This window comes from Anabrus simplex, chromosome X, assembly GCF_040414725.1.
Source record: "Anabrus simplex isolate iqAnaSimp1 chromosome X, ASM4041472v1, whole genome shotgun sequence".
Taxonomy (NCBI): Eukaryota; Metazoa; Arthropoda; class Insecta; order Orthoptera; family Tettigoniidae; genus Anabrus; species Anabrus simplex.
The window spans coordinates 154,295,348-154,314,759 of NC_090279.1; the positions used below are offsets into that span (position 1 = coordinate 154,295,348).

The window sequence follows — 19,412 nt, forward strand, 5'->3', positions numbered from 1 at the left end:
CAATAACACTGTTGATGGCGAAATTAATAAGGGGAAGGCCAATGAACTGGCACTAAAGATGGGGCTCGATTTTCAGCGTTCAAATGGGTGGCTTCAGCGTTTTAAGGAACGGCACAATATCACGCAGCAGGCAGTATGCGGAGAAGCAGAACCAGTGCACACTAGCAATGCAGACAGTTGGCGAAATAGAGTGGCTCACATAATCAATTCATATGCACCGAACGATATCATCAATGCCGATGAGACTGCATTGTTTTTTAATGCCGAGCCCGAATGGACTGATGGTTTTAAAGGAGAGAAGTGCCATGGCAGGAAATCTTACAAAGATAGGCGAAGGAGAGGGACTTCCTCCCTTCGTCATAGGCAAGTTCCAGAAGCCACGATGTTTTAAGGACATCAGGCTCTTTCCAAGCAAATACAAGTCGTCTAAAAATTCCTGGATGACAGGCAAAATTTTTGAGGAGTGGCTGGTAATGCTTTGCCCGCAAGAGGGCAGGACAGAAAAATACTTCTGTTGTTGGATCAGTGCGCTGCACACAAACATAATTTAGTTTTAAAACATGTGCGTCTCCTTTTTCTGCCGACCAACACTACGAGCTACTTGCAGCTCCTATCTCAAGGTATATTTTCATCTTTGAAACATGCCTACATAAAGCGACTGTGTTGCTTTCTCCGTGAAGCAGCTAGAAATATTCTGACGGGAAAAATACGCAAGCGAAACAAGATTGATGCAATACGGAGTGTGACAGTTGTCTGGGACGCTATTCCTTCATTGACAATCAAGAACTGCTTTGTGAAGTGTGGTTTTGGTTCGTTAAATGAAGTAGAAGACGACAATGAAGATGAATGGGAGGAGTTACGACAAAAGTCCAATGTCGGTATAACTTTCCGCATGGTCATATGGCGATGTATTCGGCGAGACTGCTTCCGAAGAGCAGGATCCCGCCATGATGATCAGCTGTGATCACGTGATGCCAGAGGGAGATGCAGCTACAGCTGATGTTGAACACGGCTAAGATACGGCAACTATTCCGTCAAAAAATGATGTACTTGCCACTCTAGCCGTGCTGGGTTCTGTGCAAATGATGCTGATGGTGCTACAATTAAGGCTATAGCCCATATGGAGCAGTTCGTAGCTAGTGTTTATTTTAAAAAAATGAAGCAACCTCTCATAGATTCTTTCTTTAAAGGCAATAAGCCTAATGTGTGAGAAAAAAAAAAAAAAAAAACAAACCCTACTGGACCATTAAGCAATTGCAAACTTTTCAGGTACTGTACAAAGTTACTTATTATTCAATATGTGTTAAATATATGTCTGAGTTTTTGAAGTTTGTTTTGTTAGTGTCATGTATTTCCAATTTGGACAGTCTTGTTGGCCCTCTGTGCAAGTGCTTTATACTGTACTTAAATTTTGTTGGCCTATACAGTAGATTACTTTTTGTCTTGGAATCGTGTTATTATCCCGAGTGTGGGGTTACGTTTAACAGTGTATGGCGTTATCCAGGAGCATTATTATTTCAATAAATGCATCTTGTTGGATACATTTCGGAAATACATTTTTTTTTCCCACAGCATTTGAAAGGTTTAACAGTGAATCAAGGCGATTGCATGCATTAAAGGATCTTAGAATATTCTGTAATGCAACAAGGGTTGGCATTTCAGAATTTTGAGTTGGCGCCGGTTAATTCAAAATCACGTCATTCGAAGTCCAATTTTGGTGTCTCAACGATTTTGAATTAACGAGGTTTTACTGTAAAATGAAATATTGGCGTGCAATGTGGCGCAGCAAGTCTGGAACCTACTGACATCTACAAAGCGATCATAGAACTACACTCAACAACAATAAGAGACGAGATAACATGTCCCGCCCACCAGACAATTTTTTTAATGCTCTAGACGAGTTAACTCATCATTACCCAATTGAGTAACAACTACTGGTAGGCGAATTAACTCGTGACGCCCGGTTAAGGGGTTAAGAATAAAACAGGGTGTGGTGTTTGCAGCGGGACAGAAGAGGGGTACTATCAAGACAGGCCATGAGAGAATTGAAAAAGTGCAAGCTTTCAAGTACTTTGACAGTCTAATAACTAAGGACCGGATTATTAGGTTCTTATAAATCTTTTTAGTTTTTTAAATATTATTTCATTACGGAAGTTGTACTATTCATTCACACATCTTTGTAATTTACTCCTCTCCAGTACGTCAATTATTTCTAAATATTCTCTAAATAAGTGTTGGAGAGTGAAAAGAGAGGAAGAGAATTGAAACAACATTGGATGGGGGATAATAATACAGCAAAACCTTGTTAAGACGCTTCTGCAGAGGACAAGGAAAAAGAACGTGTTAAGAAAACGTACTAATGAATATATGAATTAAAACTATCCAACAGGGATATGGAAACATTAGATACGATTTATTCAGACAAGAGGGCATTTTAAATCGTGTATCTGTGGGTACAGTGAAAACTATAGGCCTACCTACCATTTCTAAAGATGAGAGAAGTACTAAATGGTGTGAAATACACCAGACAACAAATATGAAAACACGTGCACAGGGGCCAACAAAAATATCGAAGTATTATTACAGATCACACTCTTTTAGCAGGGAACATTTTATTTCGGAGCAGAGGGTTATAAAACATTATTTTCTTGTCACATTCTTAGAAAATGAATTGGATGTTACACTTGAATGTGTGCAACTGCAAGGAATGACTTTGGCCGCCATTTTGAATCGCACAAAACTTGGACCAATTTGAGTGATTGAGTCGAAACTCGAAGGTGCGAGTTTCAACATTTGTGACCTCTGCACGCTTATGCCAGCCCACTTTCTGACAGATTTTAATTTTGTCTTCGTTATTAAGGAATTTTACAACATTTTTTGTATCCATAACTAGGCTCTCACAAAACAAATATGCACCACGTTGGTCAATTTCACACGATTATGTTCCTAATCCAGATTAGGCTACCACATCACGTGACAAATATTAGCTGCACTTCACTGTACCACTCAACATAAAATTCTCTTCAACCTTCTGAATATTATTAAAAAATTTTACAATTAATTTATTTAAAACCACCCATTCAATACTTTACAGTTTTTAAGATTTATAAATCATTCTAAGATTGTAATGGCACGTTTCACTTGTCGTAGTAGGCAGCATCAGCCATAAATTCTATACTCTTAAGTCAGAGCTCTGAAGTGGATGTTATAAAACATCACAACCTTAGAATAATTATATAAGTCTTAAAGACTGTAAAGTATTGAATAGGTGGTTTTAAATTAACTGTAAAAAGTTTAAATATATTGAACTTCAATACGGTCTAATAATGAGATTAATCACTTGTAAACCTTCTGAATAATGCAAAATACAAGCACAAAATGGCTCAGTCTGCTATTCACAATCTTGCTGCTAACCAGCAAACAAAACTGAACATTCCTGAAGCTAACGGCGTGCTCTCCGAAAGTGCAACTTATCCTTTGAAGTTCAGGAAGGCCTTCTCCCGTAATCATGCAACTGTGGCGATGGCTCTTACCCAAGTTGGAAATCACGTTTCTTTCAGAAAGGATGACAAATACAGTAACATTTTCAAGTCTAGGAAAAATGCGATTGTAATAAGCGGTAAGAGCGAAAATTTGTGACGCGATAAGTGAGGCATTTTTTACATAGATTTAATACGATGAGAATCGGGACTTCAAATTTACTACGTGCTAAGTGAGAAAACATGTTAATGAGGAACGCACTAACGAGGTTTCACTGTATAAGGAAGCAATGTCAAAATGGAGAGAGGAGCAGCGGACAGGTGTGTGGAGGATTACCATGTGAAGACCTGCTTCAGGGCAGAACACTACTTATAATTATCGGATCATCTACTATCTTCTTTCTTCTTTTCCAGCCTATTTTAATCCACTGCTGGATATAGGCCTCTTCCATATGCTTCCAACGTCTTCGGTCTTGAGCCACTTGGAACGAGCGTGCTCCAGTCAACAGCTTTATGTCATCGAGCCATCTCTTCTGGAGTCTTTCAATGCCTCTCTTGTGTTCCCATGGTCTCCAGTGAACAATCCTAGATATCTACCTGTTGTAGTCTTGTCATTTTAGTCTTGCTACTCTCTCGGGGATGTCTGTTACATTCGTTCTTCTCCTGATGTCCTCTGAACGGATCTTATCCCTAAGGCTGATCCCTAGCATCTGTCGCTCCATGGCTCGTTGTGTTCACTGAAACTTGCGAGCACTTTCCTTCGCCAGAGTCATCGTTTCCAGACCGCAAGTAGTAACTGGCAGCACGCACGTATTATAAACCTTGGTCTTCAGGTTAATTGGAACATCCTTGTTGGTCAGGATGAATCTTAGTTTTCGGAATGCTATCCAACTCATACCTATTCTGCAAGGAATTTCTGCACGTTGGTTGTCTTTTCCAAGCTTTATCTTTTGTGCAAGATAGATGTACTCATCGACAGCTTCTATATATTGGTTTCCCATTTTAAGTGGTTGACTGTCTGCGCATGGTATTTTCGTTTGATTAATGTTCATTTCCAAACCAATCTTAGCAGAGGCATATTTTAATTCTTGGATCATGCTTTCTAGCTCATCTAGATTTTCACTTATGAGCACAATGTCATCGGCAAAACGCAGGTGGTTCAATATAACCCGTTGATTATTATTCCTTTTTTTATCCCAATGAAGGGTTTTGAATACATCTTCCAAGGCAAGGGTAAACAGCTTTGGAGAGATTGTGTCACTTTGTCGAACTCCTTTGCCAACTGGGATTTTATCGTCCACTCTGACTACCATTGTTGCTTTAACATAAATGTTTTCCAGGAGCTTTATATACCTTGAGTTTATCATGGCATTTTGAAGTGCCTTCATGACTGCCCAAATCTCCACTGAGTCAAAAGCTTTTTTATAACCAATGAAGGCCAGATGAATCTGGATGTTGTACTCAGTGGTTTTTTCAAGAAGACGAATAGTCTGGATGTGTTCAACAGAACATTTTCTATGGTGCGGTGTACGGCAGTGTTCATGACACCTTGAAATTCTGTAAAGTTTGTGCTCGCTGGGTGCCTAAGAACCTGACAGACAGCCAGAAAGGCCAGCAAATGATGACAAGCATGGATCACGTTAACGCGTTACGCCGCAGAAGGGCATAACTTTCTGAAAGGAATCGTCACCGGTGATGAGTCTTGGGCGTATTACTACACATCCTAAACCAAGCAGGCCTCTATGGAGTGGAACATGCTGGTTCCCCAGAACGAAAAATTCCAAGTGACTCAGTCTGCTAGGAAAGTGCTTGTGACAGTGTTCTGGGACATGTTTGGTGTGTTACTGATGGACTTTGCTAAACACAGGACGACTGTGAATGCTGCAGCCTACATTAAAACTTTGGTTAAGTTGCGTCGTGCCCTTCATGACAATGCCCGTCCCCATGATGCCGCTCCTGTTCGCAAGAAACTCGCCAAATTTGGGTGCGAGGTGCTCCAGCATCCACCATACAGTCTGGACCTGGCACCGTCGGACTTTCACCTCTTTGGTCCCATGAAGAAATTCCTGGCCGGCCAACACTTTGCGACAGATGCGGAAGTGAAATCAGCAGCCCTCATAGTACTGAACTCCAAACCAACGGACGACTATGAACAGGGCATATTGAAACTGATACCATGATGGGAGATACGTGTTGAGAAACTCGGTGACTATGTATAAAAGTACGTCAAAGATGTACGTTCATTGTGAATTGTTTTGTTATATATTAAACATTTTGGGAAAAAATGATTTCACGTTGCTTACAATAGAGTAAATTAATGTATTATTTGGGTCCACCTTTTCAATACAAAATGTAAATATTTTAAATTACATAAATGATTAGGGACAAGTTTCGACCTAGTAATAGGTCATCATCAGCCTAAAGCAAAATTAAAACACAAATAACGAAATTAAACAATGTAAAGACACGCACGGTCTCGTAAAAGTACATACCATGTGAGATATTGTGCAGCACTATGTTAAAAAATAACTCTCTGAAAGAGATTCATAATAAGTCCAGTGAATATTAAAAAGATGTTATAGATAGGAATCCTTGAGTTGCTGGAATATGCTGGCTCCTTTAAGATGCAGGTATCCAATTGAAGAACCACTGAGCCGAAGTTACGTTGTTTATTTATGAATAAAGTCCAGTGCGCACTAAAAAGATGTTATAGAAAAGAATTCTTGAGTTGCTGGATAAGGAGATTAGAATATGCTGGCTCCTTTAAGATACGGGTATCCAATTGAAGAACCACTGAGCCGAAGTCACGTTGTTTATTTACGATTAAAGACCAGTGCGCCATATAGCATTAAAAAGTTGATAGGGATGGAAATTTTTCAGTTGTTGGTCAAGGAATTCAACATATGCTGGCTTCTTAAATTTGCTGCTGTATATTCGAAGAACAACTGAGATGAAGTTTCGTCGTTTTTTTAAGATATTCATAGACGTAAAAAGACATGGATGCTGGAAAGGCTCTTCAGTTTTCTGGAACTTGAAGGAAGGTAATTGTTGCGCGTGGAGGCTTAAGAATCCAGAGATGCGCTACATTATGTTAAAAAATAGAGATCCATAAAAAGGCCTCGTGCGCCGTATAAAAGTAACACGTTGTAAAAGTAATACTTAAGTTGATCATGGAAATCGAAAAAGGTTGGTTTTCAAGCGATGCTGTTGTTCATTCAGAGATCAATTGAAATTACAGTACCGTAACATTGTCTTCTCAAGATATTTATAAACTTAAAATAAATGTCGATGCAAAGTAAGATGCTGGAAGAAAGCTCTTCTGTTTCTAGAATCTTGAAGGACGAAGGATGTTACGCGAGGAGGATTAACATATATGGAGTTAAATAAAGGTGGATAGAAATTCGCAGCTCAATACGGAACCTACATTTGACTCTGAATAAATGACAGCAAGGAAAGAAAGAAAATTGGACAGGTGGAAGAAAATATTTAAATAAAATATGTCATAAGGGAATTTACGCGTGTTGTAATAAGCTGAAGAGAGAAATGGGGATAGGTGAGGTTCAAAGGAAATCTTGAGGAGGTGAAGGGAGAAAAAGAACGGAAGGAGAAGAAAGGGGGAGGGGGAGAGGATATTAAGGTGGGGCTGAGGGATGTGGGAATATGGAAGATTGTTTAAGAAAAGTACTATAAATAGAATGAAAAATCGGACATTTAAAATTAGATTTTGATTGCCTGATAAGCTGAATGAGAAGGTCAAAAAGAATGTTCGATTTTTCGGAAATGTCATTAAGATTGAAGTTTGGATTAAAATATTGGTCTAGATTTATAAAGCAATTCTGTTATGTTAACGAGGGGTCTTTTATTAATAATTTTGAGAAATTACCATATCATGTTTAATGTCTGTAAATTTATGATTATAATTATTCATGTGTTGACCAACTGCAGAAAATTTATTGTGTTTTAGGGCATTGACATGTTCCAAGTATCGTATTTTAAAGCTTCTTCCTGTTTGTCCAATATAAGAAAAATTGCAGTTGTTGCATTTTACCCTATATACACCAGATTTTGAAAAACAATCAGTTCTATTAACAGATGATGAGTTGTGTAAGACTTTAGCGTTATTATTGTTGGTTCTGAAGGAGATTTTAACATGTTTTTTAGAAACATTTGTGACCTTATAAATATCTTTACTGAACGTAAAGGTAGAAAATAGAAACTTCTGGTTTTTCTTTTTTTTAAGAGTGGTTATAGGACGATGTATGTATTTATTGATAATACGTTCAATGAAAGAACTATTGTATCCACTGAGTTTAGCAATCATACGGATATTGTTCAATTCTTTTTTAAGATCACTTTACGTCATTGGGACAGTATAGGCTCGATGAACCATACTATTATAAGCTGCTCTTTTATGGATTTGTGGATGAGACAAATCTTGACGAACAGTGGCAGATGTTTGGATAGGCTTTCTGAAGATATTGAATTTTAAGGAATATAGTTGCCTAATGATGGTTAAGTCTAAAAAATTTATTCTTTGTTCAGATTCAGATTCAAGCATAAATGTTGCTTTCCGATCTGCCCTCGTATATAATGAAACTGGTGATGAAACTGCCTTCTGTGATAACTGGCAATTCCTTGGTCTCAAACGTGCTGGATTAAAAGAGTTTTCATTGTTCACCGTAACTCTTTCAAGACAGATTCTGCTGAGAATTGAAAGAGAAACTTATTATGATCAAAAACCTTTGGGTCTGTTAATTTGTGTAAGCTCGGAACATTACATCAATAATCGTATCACATCAGTGTACTAATTCAAACCAATCTAACTGTATGCACAACAGTAAAAGGTATTTGAGGTGCACTAATTAGTTAATATTAAAAAAAAAAGGAATACTGTAGTTTTATATGTGAAGATATTATGATCATAGTCACGGGACCCCCAATTTTAATGGAATCAAAACCACATTTCAAAAATCCTACACATATAAATCTGGATTCAGAAAGCAATTTTGCTAGTTTATGAACTACTGTCCACAAAGCAAATTAAAGAACAATTCTGAGAAATGATACAGCATACAGTTGGCAGTTTGGCAAGAACATAAGGTAAAATGATAGTCCACTGACGATTCCTCACCTTCATCACCTCGTCATCTTCATCGCTGGAGGTGAAGTCTGTGCTTCTCTCGAGCCCTAAGTCTAGAACATCATCTGGTTCATCTTCAGGTTCTGCAATGCTCTTCCACGTCCGCTTAGATGCCCTGCAGGTACCCGTACAAGAAGGCACATTTCCGTTTCCATTCTCCTTATCACCCGTATCAAGATTGCTGGGTTCCGATTTGTTCTTTGTTCGTCTACCACAATCATCATTATCTTTGGATACTTCCTTTACTGTAGTTTCCCTTACACTTGGTTCCTCAACCCTGGCTTCAGACTCTGAACTCAAGGTTGAACTGGAGATGCTGCTGAAGCTGTTACTTCGCGGCGGAGAGCAAGGCTTGCTCTTTTCGGGAGACCATGGCGAAGGCGATCGCGTTCTTCTCCTGCGTAGATTCTTAGGGGAGAAGCTTCCGTTACGCAACGGAGGCGGTGACTGTCTCCAAGGAGATCTCGGCTTCCTCACGGGAGGATGATACCACCTCTTACGAGGAGGACTGTGCGGCACTCTCTTGCAGAGAGAAGACAGAGGTTGTCTGTTACGTTGAAGAGGAACTCGCCTGCGAGGGATTGGAGAAAGGGGTTGTTGTTTTCGAGGTGGAGTGACGGGAGATCTACTGGGTGTATCTCTCTCCTGAGTATATCTGGACACTGACTGGGCTGAAAACCAAGGAGGTGAATGATTTCTGTACAGAGACGGAGATCTGGACAATCTACGGGACCTAGAGTGAGCCACAGATGACCTGGAGTAGCGTACCTCAGGAGACAGACTGGAATCTACAGCAACTGGAGCTTTGTCCTCGACTGGAGACAATTCTCTCTTCACTGCACTATGTTTGCTACTTCCGTCGACTACTGGAGAGGCTGACTTACTACCCGAATTGCAAGTAGTGTCAGGGAGGGGCTTCTCTCCATTGCTGCCTGCTTTCTGCTCAGAACCGTCATCATCCAAGGCCTGCTGAAGCTGATAGATCAAGTCCTCAAAACTTGTGTCTGCTTCACCGGTTGAACCACACTTCTTGTCTTGCTCTCCTTCAGTTTCATCACCACCGGACGATTCAGCTTTTGAGTCATTGAAACGGTTGAACTTGCTGACCACTGAAACAGAAGAACATTTAACTTAAAACAAATAAATATATCAGCAACATCATAGCAAACAATATTAACCTACTAGCTGCTACCCATCTGTAGAAAGCTGACACAGCTGTTCTTCCAGTCTATCTATAGAGAGTGGGTGAGCAATTTCTCTTTCATTTTCATTTTACCTGTTCACCCCTTATGGGCAGAGTCAATCTCAGGTATGCTCTGCCATCTCTTGGGCATTATGCTGTTTTACTTGAGCTTAGCATTCAGCTTCCAGAAGTAAATACAACAAACTCTTGATTATCTGGGCTAAACACTGGACAAATTCGCACATATAACTGAAAACTCGGATAATACAATTTTGTGCATTATAATGCACAGCAAAACTTTTAATATAGGGCCGATGCATAAGTTCGTGTAGTGTTCTTTTGGGTTGGCGTAAAGGGATTGCTTATCATTACTCCGTTGTTTTAACCGAGTTTGGAGTTTGTGTGTTGTGAAACACAGGTTTTCTTGATTGTGAACGTATTCTTTGGGTATATTTCAGACAAACGGATATGGAATGTGAAGTTGAGAAAAGTGAGCATTTCAGACACATTTTACTCCGAGTTTAACTGAGGATCCAGTGCAGCAGGAGAGGGGAAAACAATATGTTAAGTGTACGGGGATGAGGTAACTGCTGAAAGAACAGCACAAAATGGTTTTTTTGCTTTCGAGCAGGACGGTTCGACTTGTCTGATGATCCACGTTCTGGAAGACCTTCCGATTTTGACGAAAATCGCTTGAACGAGTTGCTTCACGAGAATCCTCGTCAAACAATGCGGGAAATGGCACAAGTTTTTGAAAGTGATCAGTCAACTATTGTACGCCATTTGCATTCGATGGGCAAGGTACAGAAATTGTGTATATGGGTACCACATGTGCTAAGTGACAGTAACAAACATCAATGAGTAAACATCTGTTCGTCATTGCTTGCCTGGCACCGGTTGGCTTGTAATAGGTATGAAGTATTCCTTTCGAACATTGTCACTGGTGACGAGAAATAGTGCCTGTATGTCAACATGAAGAAGAGGAAAGAGTGGCTCAGCCCATCAAATAAAGCAACTCCCCGTGCCAAGGATAGTGCCCATCCACAGAAAATCGTGTTGTGTGTTTGGTGGAACAAAGAAGGCATTTTTCACCATAAACTTCTTCCGAAAAATGTAACAATTACCTCTGCTGTGTATAGTGACCAGCTAAGACGGCTTGCAGTTGCTATTGTCAACAAAATACAAAGACAGCAACCAGTCTTATTGCTCCATGATAATGCTCGTCCGCATACAGTGCAACTGACCAAAGGTGTGATTGCAAAACTTGGCTGGGAACCTCTTCCTCATCCTCCGGATTACCCTGACCTTGTCCCCTCAGATTTCCATCTTTTCTGCCTTCTTTCTAACCACATTCAGGGGCAAGTGTTTCCTGATGAAGCTTCTCTTGAGCAATGGCTAACAGATTTTCTTCCAGTCAAAACCAAAACAGTTCTACAGGCAACGCATTCAACTGCTACTTGAACGTTGGCAGAAGAGAGTGGAGGTGAATACATCACTGAGTGATTGTGAGTTACAGTGCGTGACAGTAACAGTAAAATAAAAGAATATAAAATATAAGAACCGCACAAACTTATACATCGATCCAATATTACAGAACATACAATACTGTTTGAAAATGCAATAATGTCAAACAATTAACACATTCAATAGCTACTTTTATAAAATAAGTAGGCCAATATAAAAATCATATAGAATACAATGTCTACTGTTGGTAAAACACAAAAAGTACAGAAAATGCCATTTTTTTAGTTTGGCAAAAAATAATTAGTAATGTCTTTTGCTTTTGAGATTCATTTAAGGTTTTTGTATTTAGGTACAAATGTTCTGAAGTGCAAAAACATCACTATAATTAAAATCTCCCTGTTCAACATTATATCCCTTTCAGACCTGAAAGAAAACTGGCGGTGTGAATTTTTGTTTGTACGTCAAAAACTGACTAAAATGCTCTTAAATACATATATTTTTAGTTCACTCTACAAAATAAAAATTAACATCTGGAAAAAAAAAAAGCACCCGCACAATTGTGCGTGTCAGGACTTACTTCACTACTTACAAAAAAGAAAAATTACCTGAATGCATGTGAATATACATATGTACATGATCAAATGTTCTATTTTCCAGTGGGGAATAATTTAAAACAATTAAATCTTCGTTCAAACACAAGTAAACATTACATTTTCTACATTGAGGAGGAGTTTTGATATTACTGCCCTTTTGGCAGCAGCAGCTTGTCGTCAGACCTGAATGAAATCTGGAGGTGTCAAAACGTCAAAACTTACTAAAATGCTCTCAATACATGTTTTTACAGTTTATTTTACAAAATAAGAACTATCGGATGAAAAACAGAACCCACACAATTGTGCGTGTCAGGACTTCATTCACTAATTGCAAAAAATAAAAAAAATCATCTCAGTACATGTGAATATGCACATGTACATGATCAAATGTTCTATTTTACAGTGTGGAACGATTTTAAACAGTTAAAATCTTATACATTACATTTCTCATAGAGAGTACGAGTTTTTCTTTCTCGGTCCTTTATACATTACATTTCTCATGGAGAGTACGAGTTTTTCTTTCTCGGTCCTTTTTGCGACAGCACCCAGCACTCCTGCATGCATTGGCTGTAAGGAAACCTAGCCCACACATATGTGCGTATCAACATTCAAAACCTCATGGTATTACGTACGATGTTGAAAGTTCACAATTTACGTTTGCTACACAATCTACACACTTCATAGATTATATTCTGATATTCAGCAAAGTTTCTAGATTAATATGAATGCAATAAATAAATACTTACTTTAGGCATTACTGCTTCCCGCCATACTGCTAATGAACTGTATTTTTAACCTCTTCTTCCTTCCCCCTGGTGGTCAAGTACTAAATAAAAACAGCTGAAGTACATGCTACGTGTCCCGCACAAACACTGCAGTCTGGTCTAGCGCCAAGAAAACGTCAAATAAGCTCAGACATAAATAAAATACGAACCCGCACAATTGTGCGTATACGGTCTGAAAGGGATATAAGAGAGTTTTAACACTTAGATTTAAGAATTTCATTTTTAAGTCCGTATTGAACCGAGAATAATAGATAAGTAAAAAAAAAAAAAGAAGAAAAAACACCTTTTCAACACTAATATTAAACTAAATAAGAACATTTACTTGGAACTAGTTTCAACGCTGGTGAGCGTCACCTTCAGCTAAATATAAGAACAGGCAATCGTAAATATACATATCATCATTAAATCAATCCACATATAAACACTCTTAATATGGGACTTATGATACCCCTAAAAGTATCTGGAGAATAAAACTTCAAATAATCACAATTTCACAATCTTGAAGTCACAATTAGAACGACACTTAACACAATATAATTATTTTCACTCAAGTTAGAACTTTGAAAGTATTCAGTTCGACTAAAGAGCTGTACGATTCTCAAATAAATAAAAAGTCTAGTCATAAATGTAATGTCATACAAAGGTCGAACCACATATAGTTTCTCTGTAAATATGACAGAGTCACAATTAGAACGACAATTATTTGGCTGAAGATGACGCTCACTAGTTCCAAGTAAATGTTATAACTTATTTAGTTTAATATTCGTATTGAAAAAGTTGGATTTTTAATTTTACTTATCTATTCGTTTCAACACTTTCCGATGTTGAAGCATGTCGCACATGTGCACCATTATCATAATCATTCGCTAATTTCTTTAGCGATTCTTTTTTCTCCAACTTATTAATTCAACCTTTCGTTTCAAAGTTGAAAGTTTTGCCCTGAGCTTCGTAGTCATGACTGCTACCAGAGAACACCAAAAAAGAACTGTTAAACAGTATGTTGTTTAGTGTTTAGTTCTCGAACAAAGCATGCTGCCAGCGTACTTGCAGTCGAGAGTGCATTCAAATTTCAAGCGTGTAGTTCACATGTATTCAAAATGCTGTGACAAAAATAAAGGAAATAAAATTAAAATAATAATATATTAAACCTCGGGGATCCACGATAACCCGCAAACCGGATAATCTGCACCTGGATAATTGGGAGTTTGCTGTAAAAGAGCTTTCCATAGATGTATGTGATCTATATCTCTAGTTTATCAGTAATGTAAAGAAACATGGTGGAACAAGTTCATTCCCTGTAGTGCTTTTTTGATTTAAAAAAAAATATCTGTCATCGAATTTGGTAGAATGTTAACTTTTATACTTATAATAGAGGAGCATACAGATTTTAGGAAATAATTTTACCTTCAGCCCTTTAGTTAGTATAAAAACTGCTCACTGGGAGAGCTGGCCATGCAGTTAGGAGTGCTCAGTTGTGAGCTAGCATTTGGGAGATAGTGGGTTCAAACCCAACTGTCGGCAGCCCTGAAGGTGGTTTTCCATGGTTTCCCATTTTCACATCAGGCAAATGCTAGGACTGTACCTTAACGAAGGTCATGGCTGCTTTCTTCCCACTCCTAGCCCTTTCCTATCCCACTGTCACCATAAGACCTATCTGTGTTGGTGCGATGTAAAGCAGCTTGTATTACTTCTGTAGATCCAAAGGCAACACAGTACATTGTCAACAACAGCAGGGAAAAATCACATTAGGTCCTCCAGAAATGGAAATATTGTCATTCCTATCTGAGGAATTGTGAATTGTAGCTCATACACTTAAATCCTGTATCTTTGTAGATTGTAACACAAGAATGATAAAGTGTCAGTTTTCTTTGAATGAATAAATATAAGAAAATAAAAATAACTGTTTATATTGAGCGCAGTATAAATCAAACCGGTATATCTTGAATAGGTCAGGTATTTTGTTGCGACTATAGAGTTTTATTTTAAATAATGTATCCCAATCAACACTCTGGTGAGTAGTGGAGGAGAGCTTCGTAATCACAATCGAACGTCAATGCTCCCTTGCTTCCCTGTAAAGTGTGTTCGCTCTCTCGCTTCACTGTGACGTATGCTTGCTACATACGCCACCTGCATTTACGTCAGGCCAGCCCGGCTTCACTGGGCTAGCCTCAACGGGCGCACAGCTGAGCATCTACGAAATAGATTTTCGATTATTATTATTATTATTATTATTATTATTTATTATTAATAAAAATTAGAAACAGTAAAAATTACACTAGACAACTGTGATGCATTTAACTCGCACGAAAAAAAAGAAGAAAAACTCTGCAATATCAACGTGTACACAACAATACCCCAAGGATGATAGCAATCATTACAACTACCAAGTGCTTGAATATATCAAGTTTTTCTTGCCTCTGGTACAATTTAGTTCTCTTTTCGGACAATATCCTTGAATTGTGACCGCATTCTTTTGACAATCAGGAATGAAAGCAAAACAACTCACCTTCAGGCTGCTGAGGCGGCTTCTCAAGCGGCTCCTCCTCCACGCAGGGAATGATAGAGATGAGATTAGAGTACAAGGGATGAGGCTTGAACAGTGCCTGCAAGCAATTGTAAAAGTAGGAGAAATTTCACTCACCAACAAAGCTGATCAATATTAGAATAAGCTAGGCCTTGTTTATATTGTAAGTTTCTGGTTCTGAATACACACATGGTTAAATGAAAGATCTGAACACTGTGGGCCAATTGCAGAAACGATGACTAGTTTTAAGCATTAGACAATGTTTAAGTTACGCATCATCTTCCATTGCGATAACAATGTTCAGCCAGTGTTTAGCTAGACATCGTTTAAAGTTTCAATATTGGTTGGAAAATGGAAACAGAGGTATCTCCCATGCAACTCTTTGCTTGTCACAACCAATGAAATTCATCGGTGTGCGCGCCGGATGTTAGTCAGCTGTTGTCTTCCTACACATTATACAAATTTATTGCAAAATAATTTAATTTTATAAAATTTATGTTGCTACAGTCATGCCCCCAGGGATTAAGCTAGTACTCATTTTTGGTGTAGGTTCAGTGAACCTCAGGGCCATAAGAGCCTTGTGATACACACTGCATTATATGACTACAAGACAAGGCAATTCACTAAGATGAATAAGCAGCTGAAAGTTTTCCAGCAGCATTGCCTTAGAAAGATTGCTGGTATCTCAAATAGAGTCAAGTCACACATGAAGTATTATAAAGATCTAAGTCAAAACTTCTGTTGGCAAATGTAAAAACATTGAATGATATTAGTTGGCCACATCCTGTGCATGCATGCCTGATGCTGACATATAAAAACAGTGATAAGGTGGACTTAAGTCTGGTGGTAAGAAGAAACAAGGCCGCGACCTAAACGCTATTGCAGTCTCCAGGGATGATATTGAAACTGTTGCAAATGACCATCACCTGTGGAGGAAACTACTGCCCAGTGTGCCAAGCATAGCATGGAATAATAATAATAACTCATGACAGCATCTGCTTCACATCATAATTTTACTCCTTGCGGGACATAGTCTTGGCAAATCTCGCCTTATTTTAGAACTGACATTAAATGTTCCCTCAAAATAGTTGCCTTTAAGTCTTGACTTCACAGTTTTTTAAAACTCTCTTTAGTATCAAGAATCTAAAGCGAGTTATTGTTTCAGTTGTGCATCTTAAATTCTGCAATCAATTGATAAAAATTGGGAGAAACAATGAACTAGTCAGAGCAAAAGCAATATGATTGGAAGAGTAGGCAGGTATGCAGTACTATGATTCTGACACTTACCCCTCTGCCACGAGACTGCGAAGGATACCGCTTCATTGTCCTGAGGGCAGCTCGTCGCAGCTGTTCAAGATCATCATCTTCCACATCCATAGAAGATACCTGTCACAAAACAGAGACATGAGAGTAACAAACAGATGTTCAGCTTTACATAAAGCGAATGAGAAATGTCAAAACATTTCAAAGATCAACATCTGAAAACTAAGAAATGAGTAGGCTCAACGTAAGAGGGGTCATTACATACCAAATCAAACAGAACATCACAAATTTCGAAAACATTTTTCCTGTATATTAACCTAAACAGCAGTGAAGTAACAGCAATGACAAAATATAACTACAGACCCTCAGATATGATGCACAAAGTTTGATATCACTTTTAACATCAATTATTTTCTATAATATGCCATAATCCTCTTATTTTTTTTAGACAGGATTATGTAATTTGACACAGAAATTGCATTTACTTTTAAAATGACATCGATCGTGCAGCTTGACAGCTCAGAATAATGTGTACTAGTAATAATATGTGAAAATATTCATGGCGATCAGTAAGAATCAGCTAGGTAGTTGTTCGCTTTTGTACAAAGAAGGTGACATTTAGTGACTAAGCATTTGTGCTGTATTTTAAACTGTTTCGGGAATGTGTGCGTCAAAAACAAACAGTTAACAACACAGTACTGGAAGGATAGAAGAAAGAAGATTTACAAGGTATATGCTTATTTCAAGAGTGAAGCGTCTGCTGACAGCCCATCTCTTAATATAGGCCTAGTCTGTCCATCAAGGCAACCTCAGTACTTGCAGGATTCATGTATTTCCTCGCAGGATTCATGTAAATAAATAAATAAATAAATAAAAAATAAATAAATAAATAAATAAATAAATAAATAAATAAATGACAAGGCACATGGTGAAGACCTACCCTGGCATATGGTATATTGATGAATCACCACTGATTTATTTATTCCTACAGGGTTGAACTTTGTTATCAGTAGGTCTCGGAAGCTGAAGACCTATAAATTGCATTAAAAATACCTGTAAAAAGATCTAACATTATCCAAAAAGGACGTAAAAATGTGATCCAAATTCATTCACAATTTTGGTTGTAATTACGTATTTTAAAAAAAGGCTCCATGGCTATATGGTTAGCATGCTGGCCTTTTGTCACAGGGGTCCCGGGTTCGATTCCTGGCAGGGTCGGGAATTTTAACCATCATTGGTTGATTTCTCTGGCACGGGGGCTGGGTGTATGCGTTGTCTTCATAATGGTTTCATCCCCATCACGACGTGCACGTCGCCTACGGACGTCAAATCGAAAGACCCGCACCCGGCGAGCCGAACATGTCCTCGGACACTCCCGGCACTAAAAGCCATACAGCATTTCAATGTTTAAAAATGCAAAACGCTGGCGGTATGCAACATAGAGTGCAAAAATATGAGTGAAATACCTGTTAATTCAGACATTATATATTTTTAGATGAACATAATTCAAAGAATGGAATTCTGTGTTTGTTAAAAAGTATTTGCAGAGTTTATAACTAAACATTTTTTCCACCTAGAATGAATTCAGCGAATCCACAATGGGCATCCTGAAGAAAGAAAATTGAAATTAGTATAACTGGAATCACATTCGGCTGAACCATAGTGCATACATCCATCTATTTTCATTATAGACTTATGCCCTTCAGCGTTCAGTCTGCAACCCCATATGAATTTACTAATTGCCACCACTATCTGTAACTAGTTTTGTGGCCTCGTTTAGTTCTATACCTCTGATCTTTAAATTGTTGTAAACTGAATCTAACCATCAGCTTCTTGGTCTCCCTTCTACCCTTTTAACCCTCCATAACAGAGTCCATTTTTTTCCTAGGTAACCATCCTCCATTCGCCACCACAGTAGTATTTCAAAAATTGGAGTTCGGAAACCTCCCTCAGTTGGCTTATCACAAAAGTCATTTCTAGGTTCTCAGGTGTAAAGAATCGTCGGTTCTTAGACACCATAATGCAAAACATCGAGAAACTTCCCTTCACATCAACGGATGTTAAAGGTGCATACTTGAAGCAAGTGCACGAGTTTCATTTATTTAATTTCATTTCATTTTCTCTCTTGACAGATGCAGTTCAAACAGATGTATTTACTAGAGAAAAGATGTTTAAGATAATAGATGAACTAATGATGATTCGAACTGGGAATGGGTAATAAAAATATAATAGCTGGGCTGAGTGGCTCAGACGGTTGGCCTTCTGACCCCAACTTGGCAAGTTCAATCCTAACTCAGTCCAATGGTATTTGAAGGTACTCAAATACGTCAGCCTCGTGTCGGTACATTTACTGACACGTAAAAGAACTCCTGTGGGACTAAATCCCGGCACCTCGGCATCTCCGAAAACCGTAAATGTACTTAGTGGGACGTAAAGCAAAATAACATTATTATTGAAAAACGTAATCGAAAGAAGGCGAAGTTGCAAAAAAGCTGTTAAGACTTAAAGAAAGATCACCAAACCAAAAAATGTTGAAAAAAAAAAGGCAAAAAGGACAAATAAAACCCACCATTTTTGGCCTATAATGACCCAGAATGAATGAACATATATTATGTTGGGCCTTGTCTTCAGACACTTGGGAAAAAATTGATTTTTCCTCAACTAACGAGCCCTAGTTATTACCTTTGATTTTTTTTAAATGAAGCATAAGGGGGCTAGACTAAGCTTGTGTATTAATTTATCATAGTTTTCCTTCCAGCACATATCCTCAGCAAAGCAAGCTGACAGCTAAATGCCCCAAAATGCGTATTCAACTCGCTCTACTTAAGAGGGTTTATTGTGCCATTTATGAGTGTGTATTAATTTATCCCCACTGCTTTTGTTAAGAGCATACGTGCTGAGTGAAGTAAGGCAAGGTCTCGCTTTTTCTTTCACCCCCTTTTTTTTTTTCCTTGGACAATGGGACAGGAAAGTCTAAGACT

At 38.3% G+C, this 19,412-nt stretch overlaps 1 protein-coding gene across 8 annotated transcripts in view; it reads right to left on the reverse strand.

Moving 5' to 3' along the window:
- The window catches only part of LOC136886732 (serine/arginine repetitive matrix protein 1), a 104,488-nt gene that overhangs the window by 73,111 nt on the left and 11,965 nt on the right, over positions 1 to 19,412 (reverse strand). For 7 of the 8 annotated variants that reach the window (XM_068230737.1, XM_068230740.1, XM_068230738.1 and 4 more), the window contains exons 2-4: positions 16,456 to 16,554; positions 15,151 to 15,247; positions 8,611 to 9,728 (exon numbers count right to left, since the gene is read on the reverse strand). In XM_068230737.1, the coding sequence (XP_068086838.1) occupies positions 8,611 to 9,728; positions 15,151 to 15,247; positions 16,456 to 16,545 (1,305 nt within the window). In that variant the 5' untranslated portion in view covers positions 16,546 to 16,554. The remainder of the gene's footprint in view (positions 1 to 8,610; positions 9,729 to 15,150; positions 15,248 to 16,455; positions 16,555 to 19,412) is intronic. The other variant, XM_068230743.1, reaches the window with a different exon arrangement.